The 18,449-nt window shown below is 41.3% G+C and overlaps 2 protein-coding genes across 4 annotated transcripts in view; both read right to left on the reverse strand.

Annotated features, from left to right (window-relative positions):
- The window catches only part of LOC133603287 (retinoic acid receptor beta-like), a 44,433-nt gene extending 27,732 nt beyond the window's left edge, over window positions 1-16,701 (reverse strand). For all 3 annotated transcript variants that reach the window (XM_061956478.1, XM_061956472.2, XM_061956465.2), the window contains exons 1-3: window positions 16,159-16,701; window positions 11,415-11,575; window positions 5,198-5,339 (exon numbers count right to left, since the gene is read on the reverse strand). In XM_061956478.1, coding sequence (XP_061812462.1) covers window positions 5,198-5,339; window positions 11,415-11,575; window positions 16,159-16,339 — 484 coding nt within the window. In that variant the 5' untranslated portion in view covers window positions 16,340-16,701. The remainder of the gene's footprint in view (window positions 1-5,197; window positions 5,340-11,414; window positions 11,576-16,158) is intronic.
- Window positions 2,339-5,165, reverse strand: LOC140678754 (E3 SUMO-protein ligase ZBED1-like). Its single transcript, XM_072913041.1, has 2 exons — window positions 4,690-5,165; window positions 2,339-4,191 (listed from the first exon to the last, which is right to left on the reverse strand). Exons 1-2 carry the CDS (start codon window positions 5,133-5,135, stop codon window positions 2,541-2,543), a joined length of 2,097 nt encoding a protein of 698 aa, XP_072769142.1. The 5' UTR covers window positions 5,136-5,165; the 3' UTR covers window positions 2,339-2,540.
- Window positions 16,702-18,449: the final 1,748 nt, after the last annotated feature.

An 18,449-nucleotide genomic window follows, 5' to 3' on the forward strand; every position in this document is an offset into this window, starting at 1 on the left:
AGTACAATGTTTAACTTCTTGACTTAATCCATTCCATAATTTAATTCCACATACTGATATGCTAAAGGTTCTAAGTGTTGTACGTGCATATAAATGTTTTAAATTAGATTTTCCTCTAAGGTTATATTTCTCCTCTTCTGTTGAGAAGAATTGTTGTACATTCTTTGGTAGCAGGTTATAGTTTGCTTTGTAAATCATTTTAGCTGTTTGCAATTTTACCAAATCACCGAACTTTAATATTTTTGACTCAATAAATAAAATATGTTCTCTATATCCAACATTATGTATTATTGTAACTGATCTTTTTTGTAACACGGTTAGCGAATGTAGCGCACATTTGTAGTTATTTCCCCATATTTCTACACAATAACTCAGATATGGTAACACTAGCGAGCAGTAGAGAATGTGAAGTGATTTTTGGCCCAGGACGTATTTTGCTTTATTCATTATTAAAATGTTTTTTGCCACCTTATGTTGTATGTTTAGGCATTAATGTAATTAATATATGATAATAACAATGCAAGTAAACTTCTCGGACTCCATAAATATATTTTTCATTACTGCAGTATTTTGTACTATTGGAATTGGAATGTGAGACAAAGATCAAAACAAAATAGTTTCTCAAATTCAATACATTGAAGTGCCAAAGCTGGGTCGGTTGGTTTGTTTTGTTGTCTTGTTTGTTGCAAATTGCAAATGTTTGAAATGTTTTGAATGCCTCTGGACACAGGGGGCGCTGGAGCCTATCTCAGCTACAATCGGGCGGAAGGCGGGGTACACCCTGGACACGTCGACACCTCATCGCAGGGCCAACACAGATAGACAGACAACATTCACACTCACATTCACACACTAGGGCCAATTTAGTGTTGCCAGTGAACCTATCCTCAGGTGCATGTTTTTGGAGGTGGGAGGAAGCCGGAGTACCCGGAGGGAACCCACGCAGTCACGGGGAGAACATGCAAACTCCACACAGAAAGATCCCGAGGCCGGGATTGAACTCACGACTACTCAGGACCTTCGTATTGTGAGGCAGATGCACTAACCCCTCTCTTCCACCGTGCTGCCCTGTTTTGAATGCCTCTGGACATCATATTTAATGCTTTATAATGCCATTTATAGCCTTAATTTTTGCAAAATCATTTTAATGCTTTTTAATGACCTGTGGAAACCCTGCAACAGGCACATTTATAATTACATGTATATTTTACGTATTTTGCTCATTTTCAACATATGGCGATGTATTTACATTCACTATTTACTTTAGCAACAACAACAATAAAACTACTACTCATGGCAGACTTCATGAGACACAACAAAGACTACTTGGGGACAAATGATGATCCCAAGAAACTTTTTTTGAGTCTGACTATAAGGAAGACAAACTACAAGTTTTAAATGCTTTGGGCTTAACAGATCCAACTTTAGTGAAACACTAAGTATCATGTAGCAGTATTGCTAAATGCTAAACAAGCTATACAAACTATGTACATAATAAAACAATCACGCACTGTACAATGTCTGTTCTCACTTGGATGTTTTTGTCTTCCTGTTTGGATGAAGAATTAATCACAATCCTCCAGGAAGTTAAAAAAAACTAATCTTTGGGTCTAAGTTGGATGTCAAAGTTGACCAACTTCTCGGTTTATGGCCACAACCTTCTACTATCCAGGCGAGAAGCATGATTTATCATCTTGAATCAACTTTCACCAACTCAGAGGCGATGCAGAAGCTCGTCAGGTCAATATGTTAATATAGCAGCATAAGCTAGTTAGCGCTCTGTAAAAACGGCGCCACTAAAAGTAGTTCCTCAGCATCTGTGCTTATAATAACTATATCGCTAATACTTGGTTAGTATACAGGTCACGACATGTAAATGGAGTGTTGTTGGCGCTTTTTGAATGTTGTCGAGGGCTTTATGGGTGCAATATTGTACTTCCCTTAACTGCATTGTTACTTGTCGTATTTTACAAATTAGAATGCATAAAAAAAAGAAAAACATGTATTCTTGCCTTGTATAAGGATTGTGAATGATGGGCAAAATTCCAAAAGAAGTGCAGTTCACCTTTAAAGTAGAAGTAGAGTGGATACATTATATATATATATATACACATATACATTATATATATATATATATATATATATACATATATTAGGGCTGCAGCTAACGATTATTTTTCTATCGATTAATCTATAGATTATTTTTTCGATTAATCGGTTAATCTATAGATTATTTTTTCGATTAATCTATAGATTATTTTTCCTTTTACCGATTATTTTTTTTATTTAAAATTAAGATGAAAAAAAAAAATTTAGGCCAGTTTTTTCAAAAGGCATGGCTTTTATTTCCAAAAAAAAAAGTATGGCCACTCAGTCAACATTGAAAACATGGCAAAACATTCTGTAACACTGTAAACATTTGTGCCAATCTAAATATTCTGGAGCACTGTAAACATTAAGTATTGCTTTTAAAATGTGCAAAATAAACATCCAGTCCAACACAGTACACTATAACCAATTCTACTCATTCCAGTGAGTGACTAACAGTTGTAATGAAGAAAGTTTAGCATGTCTACATGCTCTGGGGTGAGGCTGGTTCTTTTCTTGTTTACAATATTCCCAGCAGCTGAAAATAGGCGCTCAGAAGGGGTCGATGTGGCTGGAACTGAGAGGTAAGACCGAGCCAGCATTGCCAGATTTGGAAACCTTGCCTGATGTTCTTTCCACCATTTTAATGGGTTTTCATCCTTGGAAATGGGGGATTCTCCAAAATAAGACACTAACTCGTTTCTGACCATTTCAGCATCATTACTGTCATTGTTGTCTTCCTCATTGTTGCTGAGTTCATCTGAATCTGAGCCAAGAAGTGTGTCTAGTAAAGATACAGGCCGCCTGTCAGCATCTGGTCTTTCCACTTGCATTGCTGTGCCCTGTTGAGCGTGTGTCTCCTTTCCCCTTCTTTTCTCCTCCAGAACTATTGCATGCAGCTTGTATTGAACTTTTAAACACTCATCTGCAGTCAGGAATTTCAGCTTCCTGAATCGTGGGTCAAGTGCAGCTGCTAATATGCACACATTTGGTCCATCATCTTTGAATGTGGTCTCGGCTTCCCACCTGGATGTTATCTCACGTGCAGCAGTGACCTGGAAACACTTGATTGATGCATTTTCAAAAGCAGTTTGTGTAGCCTTCCGAAGCCCTTTGACCAGCAGAGGGACAGCGGAAACTGTTACATAAGATTCTCCACTCAGGTACACAGTTGCACATTCAAAAGGTTTCAGAACTTGTTCAAGTTCTTCAAGCAAGCTCCACTGGTCAGCCTTAAGATCCAGAAAATGCTTCCCTCTTTGAGTGACCTCCGGATCTGACAGAGTTGCTGTTATTGGCCACCTCTGCTCAAGCAGGCGACTAATCATGTAAAAGGAACTGTTCCATCTCACAGACACATCTTGTATGAGGCTGTGGTCTGGAGAACCCATTTGTTTTTGCTTAACCTTTAGTTTTGTACTGGATAGCTCACTTTTTCTGAAGTGCTCGACCAAACTTCTTGCTGCTCCTAAAGCTCTGCTGATGTGGTTGTCCTTTAGAGCATGGTTAACTACAAGCTGTAGAGTATGGCCAACACATCTGAGGGATGAAACACCATGTCTTTCCTCAAGAACTCTTAAAGCTGCAACAACATTTGCAGCATTGTCATGTACAATGACTTGTACTAGTTTTATGTTTATTTCAAACTTATTGACAACATCCTCAATCCAAGAGGCAATGTTTTCTGCAGTGTGCTTTTCATTGAGGGGCATTGTTGTCAAGTTAATTGAGGTAAGCTCCCACTCATCATTAACAAAGTGAATGGTGACACCAAGGTAAGCTTCAGTGGCCATACTTGTCCATGCATCAGTTGTGAGTGTCAGTTTTCCTTTCACATTTTTCAGGATTGCTTTGACTTCATTCATTTTCTTTGTGTATTTTTGCTCCATAAGCTTAGTGAAGTGGGTTCTTGATGGTAGTGTGTAGCCAGAGTGAAACCGTTTGATCATTTTTTGAAACCCTTCCCCTTCTACCATATTTAATGGCCTCATGTCTATGACCATAATTTCCAGGACACCATCAGTCAGGTCAGCGGCCACTTGGGGTGTGCATTCAGTCCCATGCCTCTTTGGAAAAAAATCCTGGACACTGCTTTGTCGTTTGCTGCAACATAAGAGACAACAATTAATTTTCATTTTAAATATACCCAAATACAGCTTACTTTAATACAAAAGGTTAATTAAACTACACACATTATCTTGTTAAATTGGTTTAATAACACAACAATGATAGTATGATTAAAGTGAAGTTAATTGTTCGTTTGTACATAGTATATGTAACTGTTAATGTTGTAAAAGGTATTTGCACAACTTATTAACGTTAGCGTTAAAGATAGTATATGTAACTGTTAATGTTGTAAAAGGTATTTGCACAACTTATTAACGTTAGCGTTAAAGATAGTATATGTAACTGTTAATGTTGTAAAAGGTATTTGTACAACTTATTAACGTTAGCGTTAAAGAGGAGCGCGTCTTTGTAAACACTGAACAGGCACGCCAAACGCGCCTCTCAGAGCGAAACGGTGCTTTAGTTTATGAATTTACAACGCAGATACAAATGACACATTCATGTTTTTTTGTAATGATGACAACGTATACTCACGCGGATGATTGACTCGTTGATGGTGATGGGAAGAACGCTGTCAGATGTTTTCTTTTTAGATGCTCGTTCATAGCCGTTGTGCTGCTGTGATACGCCATTTCCGCTCGACACAGTGTGCATAAAACAACATTATTAGGCCGTTTATTAAAATACTCCCACACTTTTGACGACTTTTGGCGTGTTTTTTTCCCCTCGCTCGCATCGTTTGCTCTGCGCTCCGCCATGACAGTGGTGTGACGTAAATATGCGACGCGCCGACGCACAAAAATGACGTCGACGTATTTACGTAACCGATGACGTCGACTACGTCGACGCGTCGTTTCAGCCTTAATATATATATATATATATATATATATATATATATATATATATATAAAAAACAATTTTTCTTTCTCGATACAAACTTTTCGATTTACGAACCATGTTGAAGAACCAATTAAGTCCATAAATCGAGGTTCCACGGTACGTGATTCCTAGTGGGGACATTAGGAGTGAATGACACACTTACACTCTTTAGACATTCCCACAGCGAAGCACCTCTGCAGACGACAGTACTGACAGCGGTTCCTGGTCACCTTGTTAATGACGCACTTCTCGTCCCGGTGGCACGTGTACGCCATCTTCTTCTGCACGCTGCGGCGGAAGAAGCCCTGCGAAAACCAGGAGGAGGAGGGTGAAGGATCACATCATTTATTTAGTGTCTGTGTGACGGAGCTAGCATGTTGCTACGGCTATCATAGACCTTCTGGTACAGTGGAACCTCGATTTTCGAACTTTTACACTTATCCATACCTGCCAACTTTTGAAATCAGAAAAACCTAGTAGCCAGGGTCCAGGGGCCGCAGGCCCCGGTAGGTCCAGGACAAAGTCCTGGTGGGGGGTTCAGGCTTCGCCCCCCGACGCAAAATGATTATTAGCATTCAGACAGGTTAAAATGTTGCTAAAACCATCACTTTTCTATCAGTCACAGTGACTTTTCAAAACAAAAATATTACAGCAAAAATCATATGGGTTGATTGACATGTTTATTCTGTAAGCTAACTTCAATAGTTTGAAATTATTTTGACAGTTAATGCCAGTTATCCTGTCAACCTTTCACAAGACTTCAATTTGTTAATTGAAAGTATAAACAGTATAAACACTTTTTACAGTAAACAAATGGTAAAAGAGTACTAAACAATTCCATAAAAAAAAAAATTGGTGTCATTATTAACTTTCTGTCCAAGCTTGTATAATCTACTGCCTTGTTCAATTGTAAAAAATATTCTGTGCCTAAAATTCACATTTATATCACAATTATCATACTGTAAACATGGTAAGCTAACTTCATTAAAATTAATAGTCCTGTCAATAGCATGGAACTACAATTCAAATGTAGTTTTTTTGTAAGCCTTTCAAAAGAATTCAAAATATGAAAAATTAATGAAAATTAATTTAAGCCATCATACACTTGAAAAGTGGCACATCACATCTCTAATGTAATCATTTTAACTTTTCAACAGAAATAGCACTGCAAAAATATTAAGGACATACTTCTGTATTTTGGTAGTTATGCTGTCAACATTTAACAAGATTTCTTCAACTTGGACTTGAAAGCATAAATAGTATAAACACTTTTAACAATATAACAGTACTAAACAATTCCAATAGATAACATTGGTGTCATTACCTTTTTGTGGCTAAAATCCAAATAATAACTGTCCCATGTGATCAGCCAGTGCGATTGGAAGTCCATGCTCAATTATTGCCTCCGTAAATAAAACTTCGGCATTTATCACATCCAAAGAATCTGTTTGGGCGACGAAAAACGTTGAAAGTTTTCCACTTGTATCGCTAGCAACGGCATTAGACTTGTGTTTTTTTGTCCCAACGTGGTCTTTTACATCGCTAATTCCTCCGTGTCCGATCGAAAAATCTTGTCTGCACAAGGTGCAATTCGCGTACTTTTCACCCTTTTTGGAACGGATAATTATTCCCGGATAGGCTTTTGAATATTCTTCACGGAATGACTGCAGTTTTCTTTTCGGTTTTAAGACTCGTTTGCGATTTTTCTCCGGCTGATTCCATGATCGTTCGCTCGTTTGGAAACAATGGCTACTGGTGCCTCGTGCTTGGCAGCAGTGCTATAAATAGCCTCGCGCATGGCATTCGGAATGGCTCGATAGGAAGTTACGGGAAGCAGTGTCGATTGTCATTGTTGTTACGTGATTTCGTGAATAAAACTTTAAAAACATTTTTTTTTTTTAATTAATGAAAAACCGTATTTCTTATCACTGCAACCCGGAATAGGTTGATGAAAACCGTACTAATTACGGGAAAACCGGAGTAGTTGGCAGGTATGCTTATCCTTAAACAGAATGAATAATAAAACAAAATAACGTGGTGAGCGTCCGAAAAGTGACAAAAGTCCTGAACATAACCCAAATTCGTGTGTTTGAAAATTCCATCCATTTTCTACTGCCTGTCCCTCTCGGGGTCGAGGTTTAAAAAATTCTGTGTAAAAAAAATCAGTGTTTAAATATTCAGCATTTTTTGGCACTGAATTTTTTTACTTTAAATTTTAAAACATTGGATTTTTACAAACTGAATTTGAAACACACAATTTTTTTATTCAATCAAAATTGTCAGCACAATTTAATGAAAAACATTTTAATAATTTCAGAGTAAAAAAAATCTGTGTTTAAAAATTCAGATTTTTTTTCTGCACTAAATTTTTTTACACAAAATTTTAAAACACTGTTTTAACAAACTGCATTTTGAAACACATTTAGCTCATACTTTTGATTAAATGAATTTCAATAAAAACTGAAAACAAGAAATCAATTTACAAAATTAAAACGCAAAAAATTCTGTGACATAAATTCAGTGTCAAAAAATGTGTGGTAAAAAAGACAGTGTACGGTAAAAAAAAAGAAAAATTAATTATTCTGCATTGCCTGTTTTACACTAAATTTTAAAACACTGTTTTAACAAACTGAATTTTAAAACACATTTTCCTCAGTTTTTATTCAAGGAAATTGAATTTAAAAAAAAATCAGTTCACAAAATTCAAACGTAAAATATCAGTGTAAAAAAATTATACTTTTTTTTACTCTAAATTTCAAAACACTATTTTAACAAACTGAATTTTGAAACACATTTTGCTCAATTTTTTTATTAAATAAAACTAAATAAAAACAATTTTAAATTCAGTTTACATTCAGCGTAAAAAAAATCAGAGTATAAAAACTGTGTAAAAAGTGTAAAAAAATTCTGAATTTTTCTCCATTGTATTTTTTATACTGCATTTTAAAACACTATATTTTAACAAACTGGATTTTAAAACATATTTTGCTTACAATGTCATTCAATGAAATATATATATATTTTTAATTCAGTTAACAAAATTCAAATACAAAAATTCAGTAATATAAATTTAGTGTCAAAAAAATAAATCAGTGTATAAAATTGAAGTGAAAAAAAATTCAGAATTTTTCTGCAGTGACTTTTTTTTTTACACAAAATTTTAAAACACTGAATTTTAAAACACATTTTTGATTCAATAAATTTGTATAAAAATTGAAAAAATGTAATTCAGTTCCATCCATCCATCCATCCATCTTCTTCCGCTTATCCGAGGTCGGGTCGCGGGGGCAGCAGCCTAAGCAGGGAAGCCCAGACTTCCCTCTCCCCAGCCACTTCGTCCAGCTCTTCCCGGGGGATCCCGAGGTGTTCCCAGGCCAGCCGGGAGACATAGTCTTCCCAGCGTGTCCTGGGTCTTCCCCGTGGCCTCCTACCGGTCGGACGTGCCCTAAACACCTCCCGAGGGAGGCGATCGGGTGGCATCCTGACCAGATGCCCGAACCACCTCATCTGGCTCCTCTCGATGTGGAGGAGCAGCGGCTTTACTTTGAGCTCCTCCCGGATGACAGAGCTTCTCACCCTATCTCTAAGGGAGAGCCCTGCCACCCGGCGGAGGAAACTCATTTCGGCCGCTTGTACCCGTGATCTTGTCCTTTCGGTCATAACCCAAAGCTCATGACCATAGGTGAGGATGGGAACGTAGATCGACCGGTAAATTGAGAGCTTTGCCTTCCGGCTCAGCTCCTTCTTCACCACAACGGATCGATACAGCGTCCGCATTACTGAAGATGCCGCACCGATCCGCCTGTCGATCTCACGATCCACTCTTCCCTCACTCGTGAACAAGACTCCGAGGTACTTGAACTCCTCCACTTGGGTCAGGGTCTCCTCCCCAACCCGAAGATGGCATTCCACCCTTTTCCGGGCGAGAACCATGGACTCGGACTTGGAGGTGCTGATTCTCATCCCAGTCGCTTCACACTCGGCTGCGAACCGATCCAGCGAGAGCTGAAGATCCTGGCCAGATGAAGCCATCAGGACCACATCATCTGCAAAAAGCAGAGACCTAATCCTGCAGCCACCAAACCAGATCCCCTCAACGCCTTGACTGCGCCTAGAAATTCTGTCCATAAAAGTTATGAACAGAATGGGTGACAAAGGGCAGCCTTGGCGGAGTCCAACCCTCACTGGAAACGTGTCCGACTTACTGCCGGCAATGCGGACCAAGCTCTGACACTGATCATACAGGGAGCGGACCGCCAAAATCAGACAGTCCGATACCCCATACTCTCTGAGCACTCCCCACAGGACTTCCCGAGGGACACGGTCGAATGCCTTCTCCAAGTCCACAAAACACATGTAGACTGGTTGGGCAAACTCCCATGCACCCTCAAGGACCCTGCCGAGAGTATAGAGCTGGTCCACAGTTCCACGACCAGGACGAAAACCACACTGTTCCTCCTGAATCCGAGGTTCGACTATCCGGCGTAGCCTCCTCTCCAGTACACCTGAATAGACCTTACCGGGAAGGCTGAGGAGTGTGATCCCACGATAGTTAGAACATACCCTCCGGTTCCCCTTCTTAAAGAGAGGAACCACCACCCCGGTCTGCCAATCCAGAGGTACCGCCCCCGATGTCCACGCGATGCTGCAGAGTCTTGTCAACCAAGACAGCCCCACAGCATCCAGAGCCTTAAGGAACTCCGGGCGGATCTCATCCACCCCCGGGGCCTTGCCACCGAGGAGCTTTTTAACTACCTCAGCAACCTCAGCCCCAGAAATAGAAGAGCCCACCACAGATTCCCCAGGCACTGCTTCCTCATAGGAAGACGTGTTGGTGGGATTGAGGAGGTCTTCGAAGTATTCCCTCCACCGATCCACAACATCCGCAGTCGAGGTCAGCAGAACACCATCCTCACCATACACGGTGTTGATAGTGCACTGCTTCCCCTTCCTGAGGCGGCGGATGGTGGTCCAGAATCGCTTCGAAGCCGTCCAGAAGTCGTTTTCCATGGCCTCCCCGAACTCCTCCCATGTCCGAGTTTTTGCCTCCGCAACCGCTGAAGCCGCACACCGCTTGGCCTGTCGGTACCTGTCCGCTGCCTCAGGAGTCCTATGAGCCAAAAGAACCCGATAGGACTCCTTCTTCAGCTTGACGGCATCCCTCACCGCCGGTGTCACACCAACGGGTTCTAGGATTACCGCCACGACAGGCACCAACTACCTTGCGGCCACAGCTCCAATCAGCTGCCTCGACAATAGAGGCGCGGAACATGGTCCACTCGGACTCAATGTCCAGCACCTCCCTCGTGACATGTTCAAAGTTCTTCCGGAGGTGGGAATTGAAACTCTCTCTGACAGGAGACTCTGCCAGACGTTCCCAGCAAACCCTCACAATGCGTTTGGGCCTGCCAGGTCTGTCCGGCATCCTCCCCCACCATCGCAGCCAACTCACCACCAGGTGGTGATCGGTTGAAAGCTCCGCCCCTCTCTTCACCCGAGTGTCCAAAACATGAGGCCGCAAATCCGATGACACAACTACAAAGTCGATCATGGAACTGCGGCCTAGGGCGTCCTGGTGCCAAGTGCACATATGGACACCCTTATGTTCGAACATGGTGTTCATTATGGACAATCTGTGACGGGCACAAAAGTCCAATAACAGAACACCACTCGGGTTCAGATCCGGGCGGCCATTCTTCCCAATCACGCCTCTCCAGGTTTCACTGTCGCTGCCAACATGAGCATTGAAGTCCCCCAGTAGAACGAGGGAATCACCCGGGGGAGCACTCTCAAGTACTCCCTCGAGCGAATCCAAAAAGGGTGGGTACTCTGAGCTGCGGTTTGGCGCGTAAGCGCAAACCACAGTCAGGACCCGTCCCCCCACCCGAAGGCGGAGGGAAACTACCCTCTCGTCCACCGGGTTGAACTCCAACGTGCAGGCTCTGAGCCGGGGGGCAACAAGAATTGCCACCCCAGCCCGTCGCCTCTCATTGCCGGCAACGCCAGAGTGGAAGAGAGTCCAGCCCCTCTCGAGAGAACTGGTTCCAGAGCCCTTGCTGTGCGTCAAAGTGAGTCCGACTATATCTAGCCGGAACTTCTCAACCTCGCGCACTAGCTCAGGCTCCTTCCCCCCCAGCGAGGTGACGTTCCACGTCCCAAGAGCTAGCTTCTGTAGCTGAGGATCGGACCGCCAAGTGCCCTGCCGTAATTCAGTTCCGATAATTCAAACACAAAAAATGTTAGTGACATAAATTCAGTGTCAAAACAAGCTTTGGTAATAAAGACACACATTAACCTGCCACTTGAAAATGTAGAGTGTTCTTGCTGTGGGTTGGGCGGATGTCAAAATCAATAGTGTTCTCGTGCTGACATGGAAATACCTTGCAGCCCTCACAGGCGCTGACGCCATAGTGGTATCCCGAAGACTTGTCCTGGCACACGAAGCACGGCTTGTAGGTGCGCGGGGGCGGCGGCGGCGGCGAGGAGGCGGAGCCTGTGAACGGGTCATCGGAGCTGGAGGCGGAGCTATGGCTACCCACGTCTGCAATGATACACAGCGGAAAACTGTAATCAAGGCCGGGAGAACCAAAAAAACGCTTGTGGGAATTTATAAACTACTACTTCCTGTCCGCCCGGCGACGTCTCAACCAAACCTGACCGTGTGTGTGTGTGTGTGTGTCGGGGGGAGGGGCGTAGCCTCTGCCTCCCTCCTCCTCCATCACCTCTGCCACCAAAATGGCAAGAAAGACGTCCCTCAAAGGGGACAAAAAGGTGAAAAATTGCTCATCTGAGTCCCCTCGGACCTGTGACCTCGGCCTGAACCTGCAGTCAGACGCGGGACAACCCCCCCCCCCCCCCAACATGGAGGACAATGCAGCAGCACGCCACCAAGCCAGCTGACAGATAACAGAGATGCGCAGATAAAGATCACAGGGAAGATAAGCTACAAGCTAAGCTAACTGCTATCGTCAACAACGGGAATAGAAACAGGAAGTTGTCACATTAAAACTCCATTTTATTATTAATATTATTACCTTTATCACACGTAGAATGTGACTTTAAACATTTCCTGTTCATGACGGCCACAGTTTGACTTCTGGAACAGACTATTTCTATGACAACTAGTTGAGTGACAAATGGACGTGCAAAGTGCTTAGGACAAGAGCTAGCATCAAAGTTGTGTCTTGTCCTGCAAAGACTGCGACGTAGCAGCATCCCTGGCGCCCGGCCCGTGAACTCACCGTCACCCCGAATTGAACAGACTCAAACTCAGACCGGGTCAGGGACCCAACCACCCCGATGTCATTAATGAGGAGGTTTGAATTCAGGGACATGACTAGAATGTACATATTTCAAGTGGACCTTGAACGCATCGTTTGCCTTTGGTTTCTGCATTTATGATATTAATATTTAATTATTAAAAAACAAAAACATTTATCTCTCTTTTCCCTCGCTATACACCGAACTCAAACACAAACACTGATGAGTGAATGATCTTGAACAGAAAAAAGGCTAACTTGTGTTATTTAACGTATTGAGTGATGATTTTAACTAAATTTGTCATTTTTGAGCATGTCCTAATATATTTGATGCTTTGTGATGACGTTTTGAGACCTGTGGGAAGTTGCCCCCTTATGTTGTAAATATTTAAATAACACTGACATTTGTTTGTGCTACATAGTTTTTATGTTATTAACGTGTTATTATTCATAACCGACTCCTCCTTGTTAAAACCTCCCCAAAATTGTCCCGGTCGTTTGTGCTGCAAAATGATTTTGTCTATTGTAATTGTTATGTTATGGGGCTGGTTATGAATAATAACATGTTAATAACATCCATCCATTCATTTTCTACCGCTATAAACAGACAAAAAAAGTGACATGGTTGGGGGGCTTGTTATGAGTAGTAACACGTTAATAACTCTAAATGTTTAACATAGAAACTATAATAGTTAGGCGAAAAATATGCAGCACAAACGAATGGGACAAGTTTGGGGTGATTCTGACTTATCTTGGGGGGCCGGTTATGAGTAATAAAACATTAATAACATACAAACTCATTAAACATTAAAACTATAATAGACAAAACATTTGCAGCACAAACAATTGGGACAAGTTTTTGGATATTTTGACATGACAAAAAATGTGCAGCACAAATATAGCACAAACAATTAGAGCAAGTTTTCGCATATTTTGACATGATTATCAATAATAACACATAACTATATACGTTAACATAAAAACTATATTAGACAAAAAAAAAAGCAGCACAAACGAATGGGACAAGAATAATAAAACATTAATAACATACAAACTATTACAACATTATTTTATAGGTGTTTACATTGTTTGGGGGGAGGCGCTGTGGCTATGAATAATAACACATTAATAACATAAAACCTATAACAGACCAAAAAAATCCAGCACAAACGTAGCACGTGGAGGGCTGGTTATGAATAATAAAACATTAATATTAACAAAAATTATATAATAGACAAAAAATTGCAGCACGAACGGATGGGACAAGTTTGGGGTGATTTTGACAAGGTGTGTGGGAAGGGGGCGGGGGCGCGGGGGGCTAGTTGTAAATAATTACACGTGAATAGCATAACAACTATAAAACGTTAAAAACTATAATAGTTAACCCCAAAAAATTTGCAGCACAAACAAAATGGGACAAGTTTGGGGAGATTTTGACAAGGCGGTGAGGGGCGGGGGAATAATAAAACGTTGTTACATAAAACTTATAATAGTCCAAAAAATGCTGCTTATGTATAATAACACGTTAATAACATACAAACTATTAAAACGTTGTGACATAAAAACTACAATAAAACCAGCACAAACATTTGGGACAAGTTTGGGGAGGTTTTGACATTGTTTGGGGAAGGGGGGCTGGTTATGAATAATAAAACATTAATAATAAAAAACTATAATAGACAAAAAAAAATTGCAGCACAAGAAAAAAGAATAAAACCTTAATAACATACAAACTATTACAACATTATTTTATAGGTGTTTACATTGTTTGGGGGGGCGGGGGTGTGGCTATGAATAATAACACGTTAATAACAAAAACTATAACAGACAAAAAAAATCCAGCACAAACGTAGCACGTGGAGGGCTGGTTATGAGTAATAAAATAATAATAACAAAAATCATAATAGACCAAAAAATTGCAGCGCAAACGGATGGGACAAGTTTGGGGTGGGGGTGGGGGTGGGGGTGGGGGGGGGGGGGGGGGAAAGAATAATAAAACAATAACATACAAACTATTAAAACATTATTTTATAGGTTTTGACATTGTTTGGGGTTTTTGGGGGGGGGGGGTGGCTATGAATAATAACACGTTAATAACATACAAACTATTAAAACGTGACATAAAAACTATAATGGTAAAAAAAATGCTGGTCATGAATAATAACATACAAACTATTAAAACGTTGTTACATAAAAAAAACTATAATAGTCAAACAAAAAAATGCATCACAAAACAGCACAAACATTTAGAACAAGTTTGGGGAGGTTTTGACATTGTTTAGGGAGGGGGGTCTGGTTATGAATAATAACACGTTAATAACATAAAAACTGTAATAGACATACATACTATTAAAACGTTGTGACTAGGGATGTCCGATATTGACCAAACCCTTAATTACCGATACCGATATCAACCGATACCGATATATACTGTCGTAGAATTAACACATTAATATGCCTAATTTGGACAACCAGGTATGGTGAAGATAAGGTCCTTTTTAAAAAAAATAAAAAAATAAAATAAGATAAATTAATTAAAAACATTTTCTTGAATAAAAAAGAAAGTAAAACAATATAAAAACAGTTACATAGAAACTAGTAATTAATAAAAATGAGTAAAATTAACTGTTAAAGGTTAGTACTATTAGTGGACCAGCAGCACACACAATCATGTGTGCTTACGGACTGTATGCCTTGCAGACTGTATTGATATATATTGATATATAATGTAGGAACCAGAATATTAATAACAGAAAAAAACATCCCTTTTGTGTGAATGAGTGTAAATGGGGGAGGGATGTTTTTGGGTTGGTGCACTAATTGTAAGTGTATCTTGTGTTTTTTATGTTGATTTAATAAAAATAAATAAATAAATAAATAAATAAAATGATACTGATAATAAAAAAACAATACCGATAATCAGGGGCGCCGAAAAGGAGGGGTAAAGGAGACGGATTCTAGGGGCCCATCATGGAGGGGGGCCCAGAGAGGCCCCTAATGATGATGAAATTATAATACAGAAAAAATAATGACACTGTGTTGGGGGCCCTGTAAAGATTATTTTCATGGGGCCCAAAATCCCTAGCGGCGCCCCTGCCGATAATTTCCAATATTACATTTTAAAGCATTTATCGGCCGATAATATCATCTCTAGTTGTGACATAAAAACTATAATAGTCAAACAAAAAAATGCATCACAAACCAGCACAAACATTTGGGACAAGTTTGGGGAGGTTTTGACATTTTTTTTTTGTTTTTTGGGTGTAGGGCGGGTTATGAATAATAACACGTTAATGACATAAAAGCTGTAATAATAATAAAACAAAAACTATAATAGACAAAAAAAATTGCAGCACAAACGTAGCCCGTGGAGGGCTGGTCATGAATAATAAAACATTAATAATAAAAATTATAATAGACAAAAAAAAGTTTGGGGTGATTTTGACAAGGTGTGTGGGTGTGGGGGTGCGGGGGGTATGAATAATTACACGTGAATAGCATAACAACGATAAAATGTTAAAAACTATAATAGTTAGCCAAAAAAAAATTGTTAATAAGATAACGCGTTAAGATAAAAACTAACAGACAAAATAATGGCAGTGTTATTATAATATTTACAATAAGGGTGGGGGGCGGGGGGGTGTCTAACGTCATTCATATGTTTCATATTATTTTCGCTTCCCACCGAGGGCCGACAAAACCCGGGCTGCGGGCAGCAAAAGCCCCCCGGACCGCACTTTGGACCCCTTCAGCAACTTCATTGGGAACACTCAGTTTGGACTATTTGGACGAAGGAAAGGAGCCACAATATTAGGAACAGCCGAGTGCAGTTTAAGAACGTCAACATTGTCGGAGGGTTGCTAACCTGAACCGGTTCGGTACCGTCGCGGCGCTTCTTCCACGCCGAACACCGAACCCTCGCGCCGCCAGTGGCCGAGGAAGAGCTCCGGGAGGTCGGCTGCGCAGCGGCGCTCCTGCTCGTACATGCAGTCCCGGTGGTCCGTCTCTGCGGTACCGAACACTTGGAAGTCCACGTAGTCGAACATGACGGACTGCGGCTCCGCGGAGGGGAAGGAGCTGGTCCTCGCGGCGTCAGCGGGCCATGGAGCGGGAAGACGGGCAGACTGCAAGCTGGTCCCGGTTCGGTCCAACGCTGGCAGCTGGCCGCTGATTGCAGGAGTTGTGTTTGTGCTCGTGAACTCTGCTTGAACCGACCTGCGCGTGACCCCGCCTCGTGACGTCACCGCCTCGCGCAGCCAGGCTCGCAAACTTTGACATTCGAAGAAGAATTTGCCAAGAAATGAAACTTTCGAGTATTTTGGGATGAAAACGGCGCATAATATACGACAGTAAGACACTCTTTTTTACAACCTTGACCAGCCGCGTTTCGCCCATTAGCCGTTATCGAACTTGGAGACCGGAAATGAAGAGTTGGCAAGCTAGCTAGCAGACAAAAACAACAACAACACAACTTCCGGTTCAATAAAGAACTTGTCCTGTTTCTAGAAAGTACTTTTAATAAAGACTAACAAAATGCTGTTAAACTACGATATCTACTAGGAACATTCCATATTCACTGAGTCCCAAATATGTTTTTCTTTTATTCTGAAATAACACACATTTCTTAAAAAGGCCATGAAAACTTCCGACATTCTAAAAAATATACGTAAATACACTATATTTGCATAGTAGTTTTGTTTAGGATTAATGTCTGAAACTGTAGTGAAGATATATTTTATATCCACATTTTTAAAATGTAATTTTTATGTTCATAATGTGACCGACGGTGTAAACTTTAGTATCATGTTGTTGTTGTTGTTGAAATAAACATTACTTCCGGGTTCCTCTCCCATGGACCAATTAAAAACAATTATAACACCGCAGCCACGCCCACTTATCGTTTGCCAAACTATCTAGCAAGCAGACAAAAACAACAACAACAACACAACTTCCGGTTCAATAAAGAACTTGTCCTGTTTCTACAAAGTACTTTTAATAAAGACTAACAACATGCTGTTAAACTTTGATGTCTACTAGCAACATTCCATATTCACTGAGTCACAAATAAATATGTTTTGTTTTATTCTGAAAAAAGACACATTTCTTAAAAAGGCCATGAAAACTTCCGACATTCTAAAATATAAATATACATAAGTGAAGTGAATTATATTTATATAGCGCTTTTCTCTAGTGACTCAAAGCACTTTTACATAGTGAAACCCCCAATATGTAAGTTACATTTAAACCAGAGTGGGTGTCACTGGGAGCAGGTGGCTATAGTGTCTTGCCCAAGGACACAACGGCAGTGACTAGGATGGCGGAAGCAGGGATCAAACCTGGAACCCTCAAGTTGCCGGCACGGCCACTCTACCAACCGAGCTATACTGCCCCAAAAATACTAAGGGTGTGGGAAAAAATCGATTCGAATTCAAATCGCGATTCTCACGGGTTGGGGAGGAGATCTTGCCCCAGGTGGAGGAGTTCAAGTACCTCGGAGTCTTGTTCACGAGTGAGGGAAGAGTGGATCGTGAGATCGACAGGCGGATCGGTGCGGCGTCTTCAGTAATGCGGACGCTGTATCGATCCCTTGTGGTGAAGAAGGAGCTGAGCCGGAAGGCAAAGCTCTCGATTTACCGGTCGATCTACGTTCCCATCCTCACCTATGGTCATGAGCTTTGGGTTATGACCAAAAGGACAAGATCACGGGTACAAGTGGCTGAAATGAGTTTCCTCCGCCGGGTGGCGGGGCTCTCCCTTAGAGATAGGGTGAGAAGCTCTGTCATCCGGGGGGAGCTCAAAGTAAAGCCGCTGCTCCTCCACATCGAGAGGATCCAGATGAGGTGGTTCGGGCATCTGGTCAGGATGCCACCCGAACGCCTCTCAAAGGAAGGTGTTGCGGGCACGTCTGACCGGTTTGGAGGCCACGGGGAAGACCCAGGACACGTTGGGAAGACTATGTCTCCCGGCTGGCCTGGGAACGCCTCGGGATCTCCCGGGAGGAGCTGGACGAAGTGGCTGGGGAGAGGGAAGTCTGGGCTTCCCTGCTTAGGCTGCTGCCCCCGCGACCCGACCTCGGATAAGTGGAAGAAGATGGATGGATGGATGGATGGATTCTCACGTTGTGCGATTCAGTATCGATTCTCATTTTTCAAAAAT

This window comes from Nerophis lumbriciformis, linkage group LG04, assembly GCF_033978685.3.
Source record: "Nerophis lumbriciformis linkage group LG04, RoL_Nlum_v2.1, whole genome shotgun sequence".
NCBI classification, from domain to species: domain Eukaryota; kingdom Metazoa; phylum Chordata; class Actinopteri; order Syngnathiformes; family Syngnathidae; genus Nerophis; species Nerophis lumbriciformis.